Raw genomic sequence first — 20753 nt, 5'->3', positions numbered from 1 at the left:
GCATTTATCATTGTTAAATTCAGATGAAATCATCCTCACGTTTTCCCTAAAGCACGAGGGGAGCAGCAGAGCATTTCATCCAGCCGCTGCTTTTTCCATTACAATATATGTGAAGTCAGAAAATGTTTACTTTGGTGCGTGACTCTTGCGATTAGTTTTCACACATCTTAAAGCTGTTCCTCTGTGCTGTTGGGCAAAAAAAGAGAGAACAACCTGGCCCAATTTATACATCATATTTTATTCAACAATATAACTTTTAAACTCCAGAGTACAATCAATATAAGGTACATATGACAAAATATATATTTAAATAGAAAAGAAAAAAAACATTAAGGCATCTCATGGAAGAAAGTTAACATTTTTCTTGTTTTTTCTTTTGACAGCATAAATGATAAGATTACTGTTACATTTTCATGTTTATACCTCTAAGGCACTACGGTATGATCACTGCTGAAACCACATTAAAGGGTTTTAGGAAAAGCTGGATAACTTTCTATACCTACAGAGTGGTGACAACATGGTGATTGTCCATGCGGTTTTCAGTGCTGTATATCTACAGTTTATAGTGTTTCAGCAATAAGCCAGAGTGGACACGTGGAATCATAAAAGGCAAAGCAGGTAGTGAAAGATTTCTCATTCTGCCAAAAGTCTGGTGGCATTGTATTAACACTTTAATAATCCCCCTGTGTCGCACATGAACCAGCTACAGGGCAAAACACTGTAATTATCTTTATCACGCAAGCCAGCCTGGTGCCAGCCTGGCTTCTTTGACTGGGACTGACATTAGAAAGTCCAGCTGTTCCTCTGGAGGATCACTGTGGCACCAACGAGTGGTCAATTCGCCAAGTTGTATTATGAAAACTGTCATTTCCTGTACGTGTTCTCGAGTTCAAAAACCTCTGTTATTGCCTCTGTGACCGAAAGCTGTTAGGATGGTATCACAGAAACGCATAAACAGCTCGACCACATCCACCAAACCCGGGGGCAGAGAACAAGCTCTTTCTCACTCTTTCCCTTTCTATCCCCTCTGCGTTTCACACTTACATTTGCTTGCATGCATAAACAAAGGCAATCGCACACACAAACATACACACACACACTCACACCTTCTCACACGTCAGCACACTGATTTGTTACCTAGGTATGTACATGACTTAACTCCTGGGAGTAAATTGTATGAGTAGGCCTGCTGTAACATAAAGTTAAGTATTCTCTCAACTTACAGGCTAATTCCCTCCCTTTACACTTTTGAACTGTTCCTGGACTCCTCTGGAAATTATTACTCATGAGGCAAACTATACAGAAACTTGCACAAATAGCGGGGCGCAGCAGTACTAACCCCTAACAATTAACAGAACGGAGGATGTGATTTACAAGGTCAAAAGCTGCTCATACTGGATACGTGTACATGTACATTTCTATAGATTTTTCTTTCTTACTTACAAATGAGGCACACACTAGTTATTGTATGCAATTCTAGTTTGAACAAAGGGATATATGAAGGTGCAGCTCCATCAAAAACCCATCAGGTTTAGGTTGTGTGTCCTATAGGCCTCGTTTCCTTAGTGCCACTGCTCTGTTCCTGATTTTTCAGGAAGGTGAGACAATCACGATATGGGGAAGACACTGCATTTATTCTTCAAGCACTCCAAAACTATGTCAAAATGATTAATCTTTCAAAATACTAAAGAAAAAGTACTACGTTTTAAGATTGGTGCTTTCTTAATCAACACCTTGATAGAAAAAGATGCCCAGTGGTCATGTTATAGCAGAAGGTGGTCTGACTTGAGCAACTGGAACTGCTGTGCTGCTGTTTGAGACTGAGACAGCCTATATTATATACTGAATGTATATGAAAATGTAAAGTATGTTATGCTGATACAGGCATCTGCTGTGTTACATTGCCATGTTTACAGACTTGTGTGCGCTGTTGGGAACTGAGCCGCTCAGAAAGCGTAGGGCCCTACGATGATGGTGAGCCGCAGCAGTGAGCTGGAGCGGTAGTTCATGGTCAAATGGTGAGTGATCATCTCCAGGTCCACGACGTACTCTCTGGGGCCCGTCAATGGCTTGGTAAGCACCAGCATGGCACTCACATTGGTGGAACGCTGCAGAAAGTACAATCAATCCGTGTGTTAGCATGTGAGTGCAAATTGTATCTTTTTTGACACAGTTTTACATTAGTAATATAGACTCACCAGTCACTTTATTATGTACACCTGTTTAACTGGTTGTTTAATCTAATCAGCCAATCACATGGCAGAAACACAATGCATGTAGGCACATAGCCTAGCCGGACCATTTCTGGCTGAGAGGAAGGCAACAGTGACTCAAATAACCACTTATAGCAGAAGAGTATCTCTGAGTGCACAACATGTCGAACCTCGAAGAAAGTTGGCTTTTTAACTTTTTTAAGATCACACTGAGTCCCTCTCCTATCAGCTGAGAACAGGAAATGGAAGCTACAGTTTTCACAGACTCACTAAAAGTAGAAAAAAGAAGACAGTCATATTGCCTTGTATAACGGGTCCTGATTTCTACTGCAATTGAAAAATGTAGTTAATTTCTACCAGCTTTAGTTACTATGATAACTGATGGTGAGAATCAATGTGGATACTGCTAAGCATCAGGGAGGCTGTGGGTTCTCCAGTTTGTCCCCTTTGCCAACAGGCATCGTAACAATTATTTTACCCAGTTTTTGTTTTGTTTTTTTCCCCATCAACATACCCGAAGGAAAAACTCCCCTCCATCATTCCCAGATTTAATCCTGAAAGTGTTGTGTGTGTTGGCATATATGCTTGTGGCTTGAATTTGGAATATTTCCGCTGGCACAGTCCGCTCTGCCTGGATGCTCATGTATTTGTAGACAATTGATGGTGGGAGACCCTGGCAATCAGTCTGAGCCCGGCAGATGCAGCGACTGCAAGCAGACACAAAAATTAAGACAGACTTTTTGAAACTTCTTGTGCAAATGAGAGAGAATCAAAAGAGCCTGTGATGTTTACTGACTTTTCAGATGTTTGGGTGTAAGGTGGCTCGCAGGGGTTTCTGGGGTAGCAGCGGAAGCCTCCATAATAGTTCCAGCACATTTCATCATCTTGGCAGTTATGGGTTCCCGTCTCGCACTCATTTATGTCTGGTGATGATTGGAAGAGAGACAGAGAGAAAAGTAAGTGAAAAGTCAAATAGTTGGATAACAATTCAAAGCATTTTCAAAGAGAACTGTGTAAGCACAGTCAAAGTTCAGGTTATGTACAAGAGGTTTGGTTTTTTGTTTTTTGCTGCAGCAGCATTTGTTTTGGCAGTGGAGACACAGAAGAAGGAACCCGCAGATCCATAAGGGAGGGAAGCCCCTTGTGCAACCCCACAGAGCTCTAACTAAAGCTCTTTCCGTTCAGTACCATGAAAATAGAGCCATCAAGTGTGCCCCAAACCGCAGGGCTATTTCTGGCACAGCAACCTGGATTCATCACCAAAACGTCCCTCTGACACAACAGGCTAGATTCATGGCTCCATCTATAAAGCTTGCACCTGACTGAGGGGGAAAGGAAAAAATAACAGCTCTCCCTTTGAGAACATGCCGGACCTTCAAATAAATCCACTTCAAGAAACCAACATCATGCATATAAATTCACAGAGGTGGCTTAGCAAGGCAACACGAAGTTTGTGCGTTTGCCTTGCCTAACCTCGGCATTCTTTCCATGACAGTACTGGTGGCTTTAAGGTCTGCTTTAGAGGTTAAACAGATGATGACAGGAAGAATAACCACCAGTTATCCTCAAAGAGTTTATGTAGAGGAAGTTTGTTGTGTTGGAAAACCTTGACACATACCTTGACACAACCGGTTTGCCTGGAGCTGATATCCTTGTGGACACTCACAAGAGTAACTTCCTGGATTGTTAACACACTGGTACTGACACATGTAGCTGGACAAACCGCACTCATCGATATCTGCGCAGAAAACATGCACACACAAAAGTAGACAATGAGTAGAACAAGTCAGGCTCTGAAGTCAGTGTGCGTTAACAACCGGGAACGTGTTTGCATGTGGATGGTTACATTTATGCACGTAGTGTGCATGTGTGTGCACCTTGGCAGGAGACCGTGTCTTGAGCCAGCTCGTAGCCTTGGTCACACTGGCAAAGGAAGGAGCCAATCAGGTTGTAGCAGTGGTGATGACAGGGGCTTTCTGCATCACATTCATTCACATCTAAAACAAAAGAAGGGGTTTTACAAAGAGTACAGTGTATGGACACAATCTTATCTTCACCTTCTAGTTGTTACCCTCCAGCGTCCAGGCTCCTGGTTTTCCTTTGTTTGTAAATAGTGCTTTCTTCCCACCCGACCTTGTCTTGGTCTGTTAACTATCCTTCTGTGTTGACTGCATTTGGGTCCACAATCCTACACTTCATGACACTTTTTACCAAATCAAGTAATTTTCATAACCTGTCAAATAATCTGACCATTTTTTTCTTTGCAGAGTTGGAAATTTCCCAGAAGATAGCAGATCTGAACTGTCATAAACTTGTAATCGCTAAATCAGTTCAGTTCAAAAGAGGCAGAAAGACTGATACAGTCTGCAACAGAAACAGACTTACACATGTTTCAGCTTGCGTATGTGTGTTTGTTAAATCACATACACATGTTTCTGCATAGATAGGAGCTGGCAGCCAGTCACAGGTTTTCTAAATATGCTTCAGAGATAAACATCTCTGTGACACACTCAACAGCTTCCTTTGACTTCAGGAGATTTACAGTGTGGATTCAGGTTGCTTGCACCTTTTGTTTGGTTGAGGTGACTTCCTCCAAGGGTCTGCATGTCAAAAAACTGAGGAGTGAGACAAACCCAGTCAGTGTGAACACTGGACTTTGGTAGCTAACTCATTCTTCTACTCACATCTACTTAGTTACCTAACTTTATTTAGGTCATTATTAGCCGTATATTTATATTAAACATCTATTAAATTGATCAGTCTAGAAGAACCACTCATCCAGTTCAAGGTCAAGGGGGCAGCAATGCAATCTAAGCAGAGTTGGCTAGATTTCCCTCTCCCTAGCCACCTCCTGTAGCTCTTCTGGGACACACACACACACACACACACACACACCAAGGTGTTCCCAAGCCAGCTGTGAGATGTAAAGATGTCTTTTCAGTCGTCTTTCTAGGACGACATCCCCAAAAACCATCACCCAGGAGACAGCCAGGAGATGGTCAGATGCCCGAGCCACCTCTACTGATTATTGATTGTCTGGAGGAGTAGCTATAGTTTTAAGTGCTATTAAAGGTCAGCTTGATAGCTTTTATTATATACATTACAAAAGTACAAAGTCTTGATATTGATGCCTCTGCAAATGAGAAAACGATGCACACACACACAGCATGGATTTTCAGTGGCTTACCAACACAGCTGTGGTTGTTGCTGACCAGCTTGTAACCTGTCTTGCACTCACAGTAGTATGAGCCCGGGGTGTTCACACACCTGTGCATGCAGTAGTGGGTCGTGGCACACTCATCTCTGTCTGGGGGTACACAAGAGTCATGCAGAACAAGTTTAAATCGGTTAATAAAAATCACATAAAAAAGCATTTTATATAATAAAGACTTACCGACACAGAGGTCTCCATTCCTTTGGTAACCTTGAGCACACTGGCACATATAGGAGCCTCTGGTGTTGTAGCACACCTGTTCAGGACCACAACTGTGACTGCCTGTCACACATTCATCTATGTCTGCAAAAAACACACACACATGCACACACAAACTGAGACAAAGCTGCATGCAGTCAATTATACAAGAACATATGGAAGACAAAGCAAAGGGACGTGCCTGGACCGCATGAGCTCTGTGATGTGTAAACTGTTTTCCACAGGCAGCAAAATGTGTGACCACTGACACCATCACATTAAACACATGGGCATAAACACACATGTTCACACAGAGAGCAGGCGATTACATAAAGACGGCTTTTATCGAGCAGCTCTGGGTGAGGGGAAAAACACAGATCATATCTTTAACTAACAAGACAGTTATTTGAAGAGGGAAGTATGCGTGTGTGTGTGTGTGTGTGTGTGTGTGTGTGTGTGTGTGTGTGTGTGTGTGTGTGTGTGTGTGTGTGTGTGTGAGTATGAAAGAGGGAGAAACACCTCTACTGATAAGTCATGTGCTGTCTACCATAACGCTTTGCTCTCTCAACAGACATCCATCAACTTAAAACAGACCCAAACACATTCACTTTCTGTTTCTCAACCCATAATTCACATGTAGTGAGATGATAAAAGTACGGCGAGCTTTAAAGGGGGTGAGAATGAATTCCAGGAGCGCAAACCCAAAAATGACAAACCCACATTTACCTCCAAGATGTCTTAAATAAATGTTGTCATACGTACAATCTGCATGAGCTGTAATCTGAGCTTCTCTGTTTAATGTCTTGGTAGCAGCTCTGGCCGCACGTGCATGTTAATACATGTGAGTGCCTCCCTTGAAACTGTAGGCCTTCCTGGTGTTTATAAGGAGGATGAGAACGTGACCTCCCACACTGTGTGGTAAAAGGAAGATGGCAAAGTGCAGGCTGCGGTGTTCAGCTTCCAGAGGCGACTTTCCAGAGTTTACTCTACGGAAGAAACAAAAGCTAAAAGCGCCTTTCTGGCATAGATAAGGAACAGAGGTATCACTGTCTAGATTTTGAGGCATAAAGAGCTACAAAAAGAGCTCCAAGTCAGTTTTGGTTCTTTTGTTTTAAGGCTGATGCTCTAGTGTGACATCCACTGGTTCTGAACATCATGTATAACACTTTAAAGAACTGATTAAACCTCCAAAATATGAGACGCCAGTGAGACGATTCTACGTTTAATGCTGATTCTACGAACACATTTCCAACTTTGGATAGTTCAGAGCCAGATCTGCTTAAAAAAGGCTTTTCTCATGGTTACCTCCCAACATACACACACACACACGCACACAAACTATTAATATGCCAATGGTGTATACTCTCATCTCTGAGGCCCACCAGCAGGCCTCTTGGGTGGTCTGATGCAACCCATCATATGCAGACAGCCACTGGGAATTGGTTTAACAGCATGACAGACAGTTATCCTCAATACCACACACAAGGGAAAAGAAGAGGGTACTATTACTGCATTGCTGTTTGGCACGTGTGTAACTTAACAGTAGTCACAAGAGCCTGGAAGGTGTAAAGCTATACGAAAAACCTATAGTTGCACTGTGTCCTCTAGAAAACATGACATTAATAACCTCCCTGCAGTCTTTAGATAAAAATCAAATACAACTGAAAAACAGAATAAATGATCAGTCGACACATTCAAATCAGTGCAGGACAGTTAAAAGTTCTGTTGAACAAATAATTCAACTCATATTTCCCTGGAAATGTTTCATGCGATAGACCTGAAGAGGATCATGCCCTTCCCTGAGTGCCTCAAATGCCTTATATTCCAGCCCCACAGCTTCCTCAATGAATGGGACTGATGCCGGTGAGAAATTGGCTTGATTTGCTGCGCAAGAGCCCGTGAAAGAAAAGCCAGACAGAAGGTAAGTTGTCTTCACTCCCTAAAGGAAAGAAAGGGAAGAGGGCTGAAAGGTTCTCAGCTCTATGGGGGCGCAGTGATAGGATGAAGTACATTAGGGACAAAAGCAGGGCTTATCTAAAGGTCCACCTTAGAGACAACAGGTGCAAACTGCATAAAGTGTGGAATGCACACATAAGGATTGTTGCTCATTGACCCACTTAGTAGAGGACAAAGATGAAAGCAGTGCTGCTCTGGAAAATCTGTGTTCTGATGTGGCTTGAAAGACATCTAGGAAAAGACATTCGAAAACAGCACCAAATGTCAGCAAGAAACAAAGTGCCGGGATTGCTCAGTATCACACTTTGGGATACTGTCCCAGTATCCCAACTCAAAGGCTCAATGACACTATTGTCATTATATTCCAATGCCTCTGTCACTGCTAGTGCAGCATCCAGGTTTAACCTGTAAAAGAAATCTAACTCAACCGATTATGAACAGAAGATTTCACACATGCAATGTATGTAAACATTTGATCTTTGTGGTAATACCAGTACCAATGGTATTACCACAAAGATCCAAAGGTGATGGGTATAAATACTGGGAACAATATATAGCCTAAACCTGGCAGCCAGCTGGGGTTTGCATGAGTTCTCTCTGGGTACTCCGGCTTCCTCCTGAAGTCTAAAACCATGAAGCTGAATGGTTATCTGGTGACCTGCCTAAGGTGTACACTGCCTTTTGCTCAGTGGCAGTTGGGATAGGCTCCAAGAAAATGGATGGATGGAGTGAAAAACAATCACCTTGCTATACTGTTGAAACCTGTGCTAAGTAGCGGGTTGATGGCAAACTACGAGCCTTGACAGGTAAATATGCAAAGTAGCAACACTGTGCAAGAAAAATTAGGTTGAAGTGGGTGTCAGAGAAATAATGGAAATGTAATCTTGCATATGTACAGCACGAAGAAAACGTCTGAACAAATGTCAACAATTACTTAGACAGAAGACAGCAGTCAGAAGCCAGGATCAAGTCCCTGTGACTCATAACCACACCTACTTACTGGAGGTATTTGGTGATTCATTTAGACTGGAAATGCCTTGCCTTCTGGCTATATAATAGATTCAGACAATACAAGTCTGAAAAAGCAGTCTTGTGTGTTCACGCTACCCTACCGCCAGACATCAACAAATCCGTGATATCAGTGAAATGCTCTGCGTGTAAATACGGCAACTTGCCACGTCACCACACAGATTCACTCAAGTTGCAAAAGCATAGCTGTGTTTGCTTAGAACTAAACACAAACTGGCAATGCCATTATTTTTACAATCATTTGAACATTAATAAATAATAATAGCAAATCAGTTCACAGTTTAACCTCCTTCTGATTGGTCCACACTGCATCCCCAGACCCAAAGGTTTAATATTCAGGCCTGAAACATGCAGTTCCTCAATTGACCACTTGAAGCTGGCTCAAAAAGTGAGTTAATCACCTACCTACAGACTGCCGTATTAAAATACTCTACTTTGAGTAGAGGAACCTGCAAACTTGAACTGAAACTTCTCCAAGGGGATGCCTACTGGATATTACAGTATATCATTTGCAAACAGTGAATCCACAATGATTAAATAAGGAAATGTTGTTCTGTATTTTATAACTATTATGTGGTGTGCACAAACATGTCTGTAGTTCCTTACTGGGGGCCCTAGGACGTGCATATAATTTCTGTACACACATAGTTCCATGCAATGTTTAACCTGTTTATGGGTTTTCAAATGTATACTTTGGTCATCTTTGAATGTGGATGAAGCACATTATCTCTTTTGTTAATGTTGTTGTATTGATGATTGTTGTATACATATACTGTATGTATCAGAAATGCCACGGACAGAAAACCACAGACTAAAACGCCCCCATTTTTTCTTATTGCCACGGCACATTAAATGTATTGCATATGTATTTTGGAGTGCTTAGATTCTTATTAATAGTTCCTTAAAGATCCTTGTTTGAGAGTGTATTAGAGTTTAACATTATAAGAAATTAAGGGAACAGCCACTGTGACTAACAAAGCAGTCGCTGTTCAGTATTTAATGGGAAATATATTTTATGGAAAGCCTGTTAATATCGGCATTGTATTTAACATCAAAGTGACTTAGGACCATACAAAGCTAACCACTGCAGCTAGCCAGTATTAGAACTACTTTCATGTTCAAATAATGTGACATTAGCGCCAAAATGTTAAACTAGAATCATAACAGCAGTTCACAAACTAACTTCAGGGGATAAGCCAGTGCTCATGGGCAGAATGAGCACCTCTGACTGAACTTAATGTTGACTTTCTTCTGACTTAATTCAGGACAAATCTGAGCCTGAGCTGCTCCACATGTGCCAGCAGCTTCAAGGCGAGATGGCCACTCCTGATAGCAGCATTTGCTCATGTTCTGCTGCCAACCGGAATTACATCAGTGCATTTGGACTCATTTTAGTGCGACTTAGCTGGCATGAGTCCAGCAACATCTATGCCACTGTTGGTCAGAGTGGCTCTGGCTACCTAAATCAATGAACAAGGTGTCAGGGGTGTACAGAACATATGTTTGATCTGTGTCCCAGCATTTTCCTCAGCAAGGTGTAGAGACCATGAACTCTTCTAGTAAATGGATATGACTAAGTAGTTTGAATGTGAACAGTGTAGCTCCTATGAAAATTCTGTGTGCGGAAAAGTCAGAGTCATCTTCCCTCTCCTGGAAGAAAGCTTGGAGAGGTCTAAATAAAAGCATATGTGCTGAACACAATCCAAAGGTTCATTCACAGGAATATCTTGTGGTAACTGCTACTTTGTCACTAAACCTTTAAGGAGCTGCCAATACAAAGTTCCCCAAAACTTTGTGTAAGCATGTGCGTGTGGGTGTGTTTGGAGGGGGGGGTGGGGGTGGAGGGGGAGTTTATCCCACATTGGCTGGCTCCTAGGTCCCATAAAGTCTCCACAGTTTGCCATGCTGCACACTCGACAGGAAAACTGCAACAAGCCATCAAATGTGATGATGTGTTGCGTGTGGGGAGAAGTGACTGTTCCCCGAGGTCAGATTTTTGTCAACGTTTATTCAACATAGCTTGCAAGTTTCTTCCAAGAGCGAGCCTGCTGTAACATCACAGGGAAAGATAAGGCTGTCCAGCAAGAGAGTGGAAGATGTGGAAGGAAAGAATGAAGAAAAAGGGTGGAGGCTTTTTTTTTTTTAAACAAAAACTGGCTTTTTTTAAGATTTGAAGTTAGATTTATGGCCGTGTGTGCATATGTGATGTCAGAGTTAAAACCTCCTTGCTTTTCAAGGAGATTAATTCTAAATGCCTTGTGGGAGCTGGGGGAGTAACGGGAATGGCGGCAGCTCAAAGAATGTGAGTGTGTGTATGTGTGTGTTTATGGATGAGTGGGTGTGCGTGCATCGGAGGTCCTGTTTGAGGTGCTCATTAAATGGCCTTTTTTAGAGCTGCTCATGTTTTATGGAATGGAGTGATGCACTCTAAAAAGGTGTATATATGAGTTTTAGTGGGGGGGAAATTAATATATATCCAAAATGGGGGCCTAAAATTTATTTGGCTTGAATTCAGAACAATGTGTGGCGTGCTCCAGATTTATACTGACATGATAGGGCTTGTTGTAATTATCACTTGAGAGCGTTTAATCTTGTTTTCACTGAACCACTGCAATGGAAAGCAGGAGCTGATCCAAAAAACAAAACAGTTGGAGCCATCCTGCTGTTGGACAGCATCTCTGTTTCCCTCTGATTATTGGATAATTCAATCTTTGGGCAAGCAGGGGGCAAGATGTGTGATGTTAATAGCCCATAAAATTTTACAATGTCAGATTTATCAGCATGTCATACACCATCTATTGTAATATCATCCCTCGCTGCACGGCACATTGTTTCATTTGTGTATAGTTCTCTCTGCAATGCAGTGTGAAATGCAGCTATCGCTGGCTTGAATGCAACCCCAGGACGAATGGGAGTGGTGGTGTTCCCCTTTCAAAGCAAGTCCAAACACAAAGCAGATAAGAAATCAAAGAATTCAAGACACTAAAATCATATATTCCGTGTATTTTCATCCGTATTAGGGCATGAAATATTTCTATGCTCTTGCTGATAGCACCACTCCCAAGATTCCCCTCTCATCGCTCTCATTGTTCAGGAGAAACGGGAGTTTTAGTCATGCTGACACTCACTAACTGATTTGTGAGTTTGTTCCACACGTTTGTAAAGGTCGGGCACGCTCTTGACGTTCTTGAAAATCCGTCCAGTGTGCCAGCCGCATTCCCTACTGATAATAATCCTTCCTGTTACTCTGAAAATGTCTAGAAAAACAACCAAAAAAAAGAAGTGCTGAGCAATTCTGCTGCTTTTCAGCGCGAAGAAGATCAGTCGCTCTGCTCGCCTGACATGCCAGGAGCTGGGCTGCAGTCATTTACAGCCCTTAAAGGTAATTTCCGACACCGAAGGAGTAAAGCTGCAAAAACGAAAAAAAAAACATGTTCAAAATAACAGCGGGATCATTCGAAGAAAAGCAGAAAAAGTGCGTTAAACATGGCTCGCGATTGCATGTGTGTGTCAACCAGCTGAGAGCGAAGAAGTGATTTATAGCAGCCCTGTGTCCCTTTCCATCATGAGGTAAACGGAAAGATCAACACATGTAAGCACATCAGAGGAGGAAGCATCTGGCCACTGGACAGGCACCGACCTCAGGGAGAATAATAACAACAACATTAAGCGCCTGCACCGAGGAGGCACGGCAAAGCTGCTTCCCCCTTTTCTCCTCTCTGCCATTGTTGATGTGATGGCAGCAAGGAGCCAGTAGCAAACCATAAGCAATAACAACATACTGTACAGCAACACGGCTGAGGCCAAAAACAGGGCTGCCTGCATGATGGTTTGATTATATTCACAGAGGCTGAAAGACACTCTCTGGCAGCGTAAGGAAGCTGATGAAATACTGTCACCATGGTATACCCATTAAAAGATAGAAAGGCTGGAAATCATTCTGCAAAGTGTATTTTTAGATTCCATGTGTTTATTTTTCATGGAGAAAGGGGGGGGGGGGGGACAAAACTAAGGCTGTAGCTGTTTAAATCGTTTCTATGATCGAGAAATAGAAACAGTGTTAAAGGAGCTTTGTGTCATTTATCCGAGGCTGAGAAGTTGCAACATCAGCAGGCCTCCTGGCACCGTTTTCTAATGGAAAGTGAGCTTTAACTGTCAGAAATCGAGCATCTCTGAATCACTTCTGCTGACTCTGAAACATAACTTGTGAAAGTTTTGTGCAGATCACATAAATTACCTGGCTTACACATATTGTGGCCATGGAAGATCTCTCTGGTGGACACAGTATTTCATGGTTTCAAAACTGCCTTTGCCATTTCAATTCTGACATTACTTCTTACTTAATAGCCAGGTGCTGATTCGCTGAGCTTATATCCAGGATATTGCCCAATGTAGAGCAGTAACATGAGCTGGAGGACTGATCTCATCTCTAGGGAACAAATTGACTTCAGTTGTCACTCAACTTCCAGAAGAAGTCATATTTTCCCTCTATACAGCACTATGCAAGCAGATAAAGAATATACACCTATTTCCTTTTTTTCTAGGAAAATACTAAGAAATGAGGGTTGGCTCAAGACCTTTGCAGAGTAATATACAAATAATCATAAAGCTAATATGAAGTGAATAAAGTATTCAATGGCTCAACACTAAATAATCCATTTAGAGCCTGACTCTGTAATTCTGTAAGGCTGTACATCCAGGAAACACTTGCAACTGTAACAGAAATGCCAAAGTTATTACAGCTCATCCTGACAGGAAGTTGGAGCAAAATGTCTGTACCAAATTTCATGGTAATTCACCCATCTAATCTATCGCAACAACAAACTATTTTTGACCCAGAAAGCATGTGCAGTTCAAGAGCCCGAAGGTGCAGCTGCAGTGTAACAGGTGCAAAAGAGCCGGGCAGTAAAATCACAGGGCGCTAGAATAGCAGCATCGTGCAGACGAGCGCAAATCACGAGTTTGGGAACAGGTGGAAGGTATGAGCTTTGCTGGTAATAGATAGGTTCAACGGGGACAAAGGTGTGCTTCAGGTGTCTTACTGCCTGAGTAAACAAAAGCGGGTATGTTTTCATTAAACAAATCTTTTGTGTTTGATCCAGCGTCCTCCTGCTAAGCAACAAAATTGCTGCATAATGTTTTAATCTAACATCTGGCGTATACTGTATCCGTTTAATTTTAGAGTTGAAGGCTTCATTCTCTGTGAAAAAAATACAAAAACAAAAACAAAACGTTTTCCAAATTTCTGTCGCTTATTTTTGGAGAGGAAACAAACACTAACAAGATAACATCTAAAGGAATTTCCTGAGAAGGAAAAAAAGAAGAAAAGCATTACAGCAATCTGTTTAACTTCACATCTTTTTACATTGTCCATGGCATGGCAAAGGCTCATGGTTGGGGCTTGTATCATCAACTGCACATGCGAGGATGAGCCAACAATAAGTGGAACTGTAGGAATTAACTGTAAAGGTCAAATAGTGAAGCCTGTTGGCAGCGTTACGCTGTGCTTTGCAACCGCTGGGCTCTCTTTCTTCGCTCCGCTCCCTGCATTCCTGCTCCTCGCAGATCGATCCGATGCTTATCTGTCAAGGTGGTGAGTAATTCCTACCATCACAAAAGATGGGAGCAAACGGAAAAAACAACCACGGCTAACATTCCAGAGATATTCCTCCCAAGTGCATTGCATCTGTGTGGAAAAATGTTATTGCATGCGCTTGGCCTTGTTCGGAAAAATACACAAGTTCTCCGTCATGCGGGGCTTAACGGCCTTAATAGAACATATTTAGGAAAAATTTCCGGCCACTGCAGGTGAAGAGCGTACAGGCAAAGCTGAAATTAGTCAGGCATGCAGGTGGTAATGTGGCCTACATGACCTCAAGAAACCAGACAGGTAAACAGGAGTGGCATGTTGCTTCATACTGCAGCTCATGAGTATCTAATTTAGAGATGAAAAATAAATAGGCACCAGCCAAAGTATGTAAACTTAAGACCTGCGAGGAGAATAACACAACCCGCAAAGACATAAGGTATAATTATCTGTCAAAGATTATACTGAAGATGCAGTTAAGCTGGGATTTCTAAACTGTGAGGGTGTATTGTCATACAGTATGCTTTAACGAATCTAGAAACAAGAGCTTCACACTATTCTCCTGATTTATGACCGATTCAGCTGTCATTTGTCCGAGGAAGTGATCTCACTTGGAGGCATCACCTGGCGGGGTACACAAGTGAATGTATGTTGTATGTTTTTGGAGGGTGGGTGGAGGTCGTGGAAACGTGAGGAATCATTAAGCTGTCATACATATAGTCAAGGTTCACAGCTTCTCTGCTTGGCTGGAGAAAGGTGCCAAGTTCCCCTACACTGTGTCACTACAACAACAACAACACACGCTTAAGCCTCTGTTCTCACTCGGGACCAAAGGGCTTTATAGCCCCCTTTTGCAAACAGTTTTCCGCACAGGGATGACTGCTCAAGCTGCAAATCAAACAAAAACACGAGGTTGAAGAGTGTTATATATTCTGTGGTCTGTTTTGCTTTTAATCAGCATAAAGAATAACGCACTTAAGAGAAGCTTTTCCTTTTTTTTCAGTTTCATTTGCGCTGTGGAAAATTGGCTTCATTTTTTTGCAGCGCTGGTAGCTGACCTCTCTGCTATTCGCCACACACTCAGCAGTAAGTCACTGAAACAGCAAGCAGCTGCACAACCCATGACGCTGGTGCAACCTGGCTTGGTCAGTGCTCCGGTACTTCTGTGGTTATTTAGTCAGTGTCCGCCTTTCATCGTCCCCTTTGCCCTACCTGACTCTGCACTCCAGGTTTCCTCCACAGAGTGGTGAGTTTGCAGGGAAGGAGCCTGATGTAAGCGCTATTTGATACACTGAGGTTTTCCCCCATTGAAAGCTAATGGGAATTCCTTTGGTAGCAAGATATGTACGTAGCTGTTCGGAAAGGCTGCTGCGGTGCAAAAACGAAAAGATAATTCTGTGTCCAAGAACAATTGGCTCATTGTAGCTCTGTTAACTGTAATGACAGAGAAACTGGAGACTGATGTAAACATGGATTATATCATTCGAGCAGTGAAAATATACGCCCACATAACAGCATGAGACGCCTTCCAGTTAAAACTGCAGTCATTTCAAAGCAATAACACTGACAGCAACAGCCTATCATTGTTTAGCCCATGCACTGAAACAGCTCACCAGTGAATAGGTATTATACCCATGCCAGCTCGCTTATGTGGTTACTTTAACTGATATGCTGCCATGTTTTACACTCTAATAAACCCTAATTGGGTTCCAATTCAGAGAAACACATAAAGCACCTCACACATATCTTTGTCCCAGGTGTAAAATCAAATTTGTTACTTTCACTGGAGCGCTACGACCGCAAACCTCACCACACAGCCACACACCACATGGTGAGAGGAGTTTTTAATCACTGAACACATGTACTGTACTTTACTGCACTTTGTTTTTGCATTAGATTTATAAAGGGGCATCTTTTCCACTTAACTCTCACACATTAAGACAGATGGTAACTAGATGTACTGTATAGGGTTACAAATGATTTCAAATATTCTCTCTCTTCTGTGTGGCACAAAGTAACAATTAAGGGCACTAGTGTGTGTGTGTGTGTGTGTGTGTGTGTGTGTGTGTGTGTGTGTGTGTGTGTGTGTGTTAGTGAGACAAAGAATGAATCTCCCACCACTCCCTATTTGAGAAGATCAAAGAGTTTTTCTCAAACACAAGATCACACCCACGCAGTCTTTGCGCAGCTACCAAAACCACAACCTAGTAAAGGCGCAGGGGATATCTACTGTAGCTGTAAGGGGTACATGTGAGCACATAGCTCACCAGAATTTTACAAAAGCGGCTTGATTTCCCCCCCGAAGCGCAGGACTTCAACACCCAAAACAAGAAGAATTTAAGGAAGAAGCTGAACTCTGGCCAAAAACATCACGCTGCGAGCAACCAAAGGGTTTTGAAAACATGACATCAGAGTGGAAAAAAAACAACAAAAAAATGAGAAGCTTGCAACACATCTGGCAGCTATGCATAGTTAAGCTGTTGATGACTGTCAGACAGATGGATGAACAGTTCACCTTTTGAGCTCTCAGCTTACTGGGGCTCTAAAGTCGTTAGCAAGTAATTATCAAATACCTGCGTAGCCCTGCCAAGTGTAAAAAGAGCATACTGCTCTTTTTAAGGAGATAAAAACACTTTGAAAAACAATTCTGCCACTACACTGCAGAACACAGCAGCTAGAAAAAGGGGGGTGGCTGAAAGTGTATCTATATTTTTAGGATGTAATCTGTCTCACAAAGGACAAAGACCTATAATATTCTGGAAGATTTAAAAACTCTTGAAAATAATGTGGCAACCATCCTTTTTAAACCTCTGGACTTTATTTCATGGTTACACCTCTAGTGCTGCTGACAGAAGCCAATTTCTCTCTTGAGGAGTATGTCAGCACCACTTCCTGAGATAACCGTGTGTTTACACCATGTGTTGCTGTAAAGCACTTTAAAACAAAAAAGGAAGCCAATTTTTCATGGTACCTCCCACAATCATATATCTGTACAGGGAGAGAGGGGGAAAAGTTTCTGGGCTGCTGATATTACCTTTGCAGAAGTTCTGCTCATCTGCAGCATGTCCTGGTGGGCACCGAATGCTTTGAGAAGGACCCCTCGGGGGCTGAGGCTGGTCTGGTGGGACAGCAGGGACAGGATTGTCTGGCAACGGCACCTGCTCACCGTCCTTACTAATATAGATGACGGCGCTCTTTGGAAGGCAGAGGTATCCACCAAAGTGGTTGATACACTGCATCCCTCCTTTGCATGCGTCGTCATACAAGGCACATTCATCAATGTCTGAAAGAAAGAAAGAAAGAAAGAAAGAAAGAAAGAAAGAAAGAAAGAAAGAAAGAAAGAAAGAAAGAAAGAAAGAAAGAAAGATTGCAGATATGCTATTTATGCTATTATTGTATTTGGATAAAGTACAACTTGCATTAAGCTTACATGGAAAAACGTTTTTTTTTTAAACAGGAGTATAAAAAGCTACATAAATGTGTAATTTCTCACCTTTACATTGCTCTCTGACTCTGTCGTACTCATAACCCTCTGTGCACTGTGAAGGACATACAACAACGCATTGTTCAGTATCCTTTCAGGAACTCTCGAGCTGTACATCAGTAAATGAAAAAAACTGAGCAGCATGCATATGTCAGGCTGTATTAAACACAGACTGACAGGTAGAAAAAAGGTACGCTTACTCACTGTAATAGAGACCGGCTCTTCAGCCTCCTGAGAGAGAACATGTGCAAAAACCGCACAAAGACACACACAGATCCCCAGCATGTCGACCAAACGTCGGAGAAGTACTGTAACGGGATGCGGAGACGTCAAGTGGATTGAGTGTGCAGGACCATTTTTGCCTGACATGCCTACGATTTTTAGTATCAATTATAACATTACTGATGGCATTACTCAACGAGTCCCAACATTTCCCCCTGCTGACGTGTTGTTTATGTTGGCACCGCTCCAGGTAAATCTCCGACTTCAACCGAGTGTTTTTTCTGTCGTTTCTTTCCTAAAGGATTAGTGCGTAACACGCGTAAAGATCGTGCGTAAACATGCCCCCTCTGTGCCAATCGGGGTTATGAAAATGAAGGCACGCAGACCTCGGGTTGATTAATATTTTGTACCTGCCAAATACACGTCTTTCCTCACACAAGCTGCCTAATCACACGGTAACGTGCGTGTCTATTCTTGATTTTGCTTTGTTCATCACAGTTCAAGATCCTGACACTTGTTACTGGACAACTCCCTGAAACAAGCGAACTGCAAGAGAAACAAGTGCCACCGGAGTTTTACTCACTTGTTTCAACAGCTTAACATTTTTCACATTCGATGAATTGATTTCATTGTTGGTAAGAACGATGTGTGCAAGTGCTTCGTCATCCCGTGATGTCTTAGCTACATACCTGCAGTTACCTGCGGATATCCAAACTCTCCCGGCAAGCCGAACTAAACGTCCCCGGCGTCTTTGTTGTTGCAAGTCCGACTGTGCGCGAAGCAGGGTGGCCTTTATCGTGCAAACGGTGCAGTGGATGTCAGATGCTTGGCGGAGTGCAAGCAGCGCTTAAATGATGAACATGCGGTTAGTACAGTATGACACACTGGGGGGCGGTGTACCGGGCAGGTTGACTCCGGGCTTTTCTCTCACCGGGGTGCAGTAAACCATCAGCAAGTTTCAGTGGCTCCCTCTATAGACTGATGTACAGTGAGGGAAGTGGATATTCTCAGAAAAACAGATAATACGGTATTATTATCATCAGCCAGTAATCTATTAAAACTCTTTTGATTGTAAATTCATTAAGAAATGCCTTTCACATTTTAGGTTATATGCAAAAGTTTGTGTTCATGTAATAACATATTATACACATAAGGACATAGCAGTATCACCTTCATTTCTTAGTTTGTTTGTTTTTCTGAGCCAATGTGGAGCTATAAGTCATTACATTTGTAGAGGCCTGAATTATTTCTATATTTTACTCTACAGTTGAGCCTCAGTTACTTTGTTGGCTGTCACATGCAAACCCCTCTCATCCTGTGAGACCTCAGTGCCAGTGTTATGTACAGAATGTGTGAGCAGCAGGTGGTAAATCAAATCTTGTGTTGAAGAACTCTGTCAGCAAGCACTACATTAGCCTCTAATACATTTCATGGTGTTTACAAGATGCCTGCACTTTAGGAACATCTGCTGGATTGGCATGGCTGCTGGGATTTCCCATGGGGGAAGAGACAGCAAGCGATTGTGTTTGTGTGCATGTATGCATGCATGTGTGCCAGGAGCTTGCTGATATAAGCAGGGCTAAAATGGACTTGGCACCAGCCCCTTTAATGCTGACCCCCAGACCCTTTCCTTAGAGGGTGTTCATAAAAGAATAGAAGATATATTCTGCATGGCACAACATCCTCATCCTTCCTTTCTTTGGAAAAAAAAAAAAGTAGATTCTCCTCAACCTCAAGAAACTAATTATAGGAGTCGTGTAATCACATTAAGATGTTCATATAAGAGCTGTATTATTTCCAGTAGGTCTTTTAACAAAACTACTGATTTGTTCACAGATAATAATGCATTTGGGTAAACATTAGGATATGCATGCACACACCTTTACAAACAAGGACAATCACAAAAAAGAAACAACTGTACAAAATGTTTTACTCTTCACTAGAATTTTATTGTACTTGGTAGGCTATTCAACACATGCACAAAAACAGTGAGATAAGACATTTCATTAGTAAGAAGCATTTTGAAACCGTTTATAGAGATTAATAGAAGATTTTATCCAAGACTGATGAAAGAGAGGATGAGAGAACATTCCCTTTGGTCCTGTTCCCCACTGGAACAAAATTAGACAGTCATGCTTGTAAATCACAGAGGCGAGGCTGAGCTGGTTAGATCTCTAGGTGTGACCAAGTCTCCCTGTGAATGTTACTGAAGTCAATAAGCCCGCCCCTACACCCCCACAACCCCCCCCCCCCCCCCCCCACACACACACACACACACACAACAAAAGTATTATTCTAAGTAGTACAGTGCACAAATGCATTAAAAGAGAACATGCTAAAAACAAGTATGACCTACATTGATGCAGGTATCCCGTTTGGACTCCAGCGAACAAGAGGGGAACATTATATGAACATAAACATACATTTAAATGCCAGAGTGATAGATTGGCCCTCAGCTTAACATAAGTACTGCTCTGAGTTTCACAACATCTCTGTGATCATTATTACCTAATCCCCAGCCCTCAGTGGTGACTAATATACATGAACCCACACACAAACATACACACATTCATTCTTGGGAACTGTGTGAAAACTACTAAGAATCTGTTTATTTTCCACATTTAAGAAGTGCAAAAAAAAGTAAGAAAAAAAAAATCAAATTTAAAACCATATTTTGAGTTCATAAACCAGAAGAATATTATTCCAGGGGAAAATAGAGAAGCCAGCACTTTGTGACGTTTCTTTCAATGCTGAAGGCAATGCATCAGGTACTGTTGGCAATTGAGCATTAGCCAATCAGTTCCTGATGCAGTATCATCCACATCAGAAAGCTCTTCCTTCACTCCGACA

The 20753-nt window shown here is 42.2% G+C and overlaps 1 protein-coding gene across 1 annotated transcript; it reads right to left on the bottom strand.

The window, feature by feature from the left end:
• Positions 1-218: 218 nt before the first annotated feature.
• Positions 219-18789, bottom strand: efemp1 (EGF-like fibulin extracellular matrix protein 1). The gene is made up of 11 exons (XM_026190239.2): positions 18593-18789; positions 17886-17989; positions 17691-17736; positions 17232-17480; positions 5608-5730; positions 5401-5520; positions 4091-4210; positions 3832-3951; positions 3010-3136; positions 2728-2920; positions 219-2108 (listed from the first exon to the last, which is right to left on the bottom strand). The coding sequence occupies exons 2-11, from the start codon at positions 17964-17966 to the stop codon at positions 1947-1949; spliced, it is 1341 nt and encodes a 446-aa protein (XP_026046024.1). The 5' UTR covers positions 17967-17989; positions 18593-18789; the 3' UTR covers positions 219-1946.
• Positions 18790-20753: the final 1964 nt, after the last annotated feature.

Source organism: Astatotilapia calliptera, chromosome 13 (genome assembly GCF_964374335.1).
Source record: "Astatotilapia calliptera chromosome 13, fAstCal68.1, whole genome shotgun sequence".
NCBI classification, from domain to species: domain Eukaryota; kingdom Metazoa; phylum Chordata; class Actinopteri; order Cichliformes; family Cichlidae; genus Astatotilapia; species Astatotilapia calliptera.
Note: the sequence above shows the minus strand (reverse complement) of the source record. Positions and strands in the feature narration are given on the sequence as shown.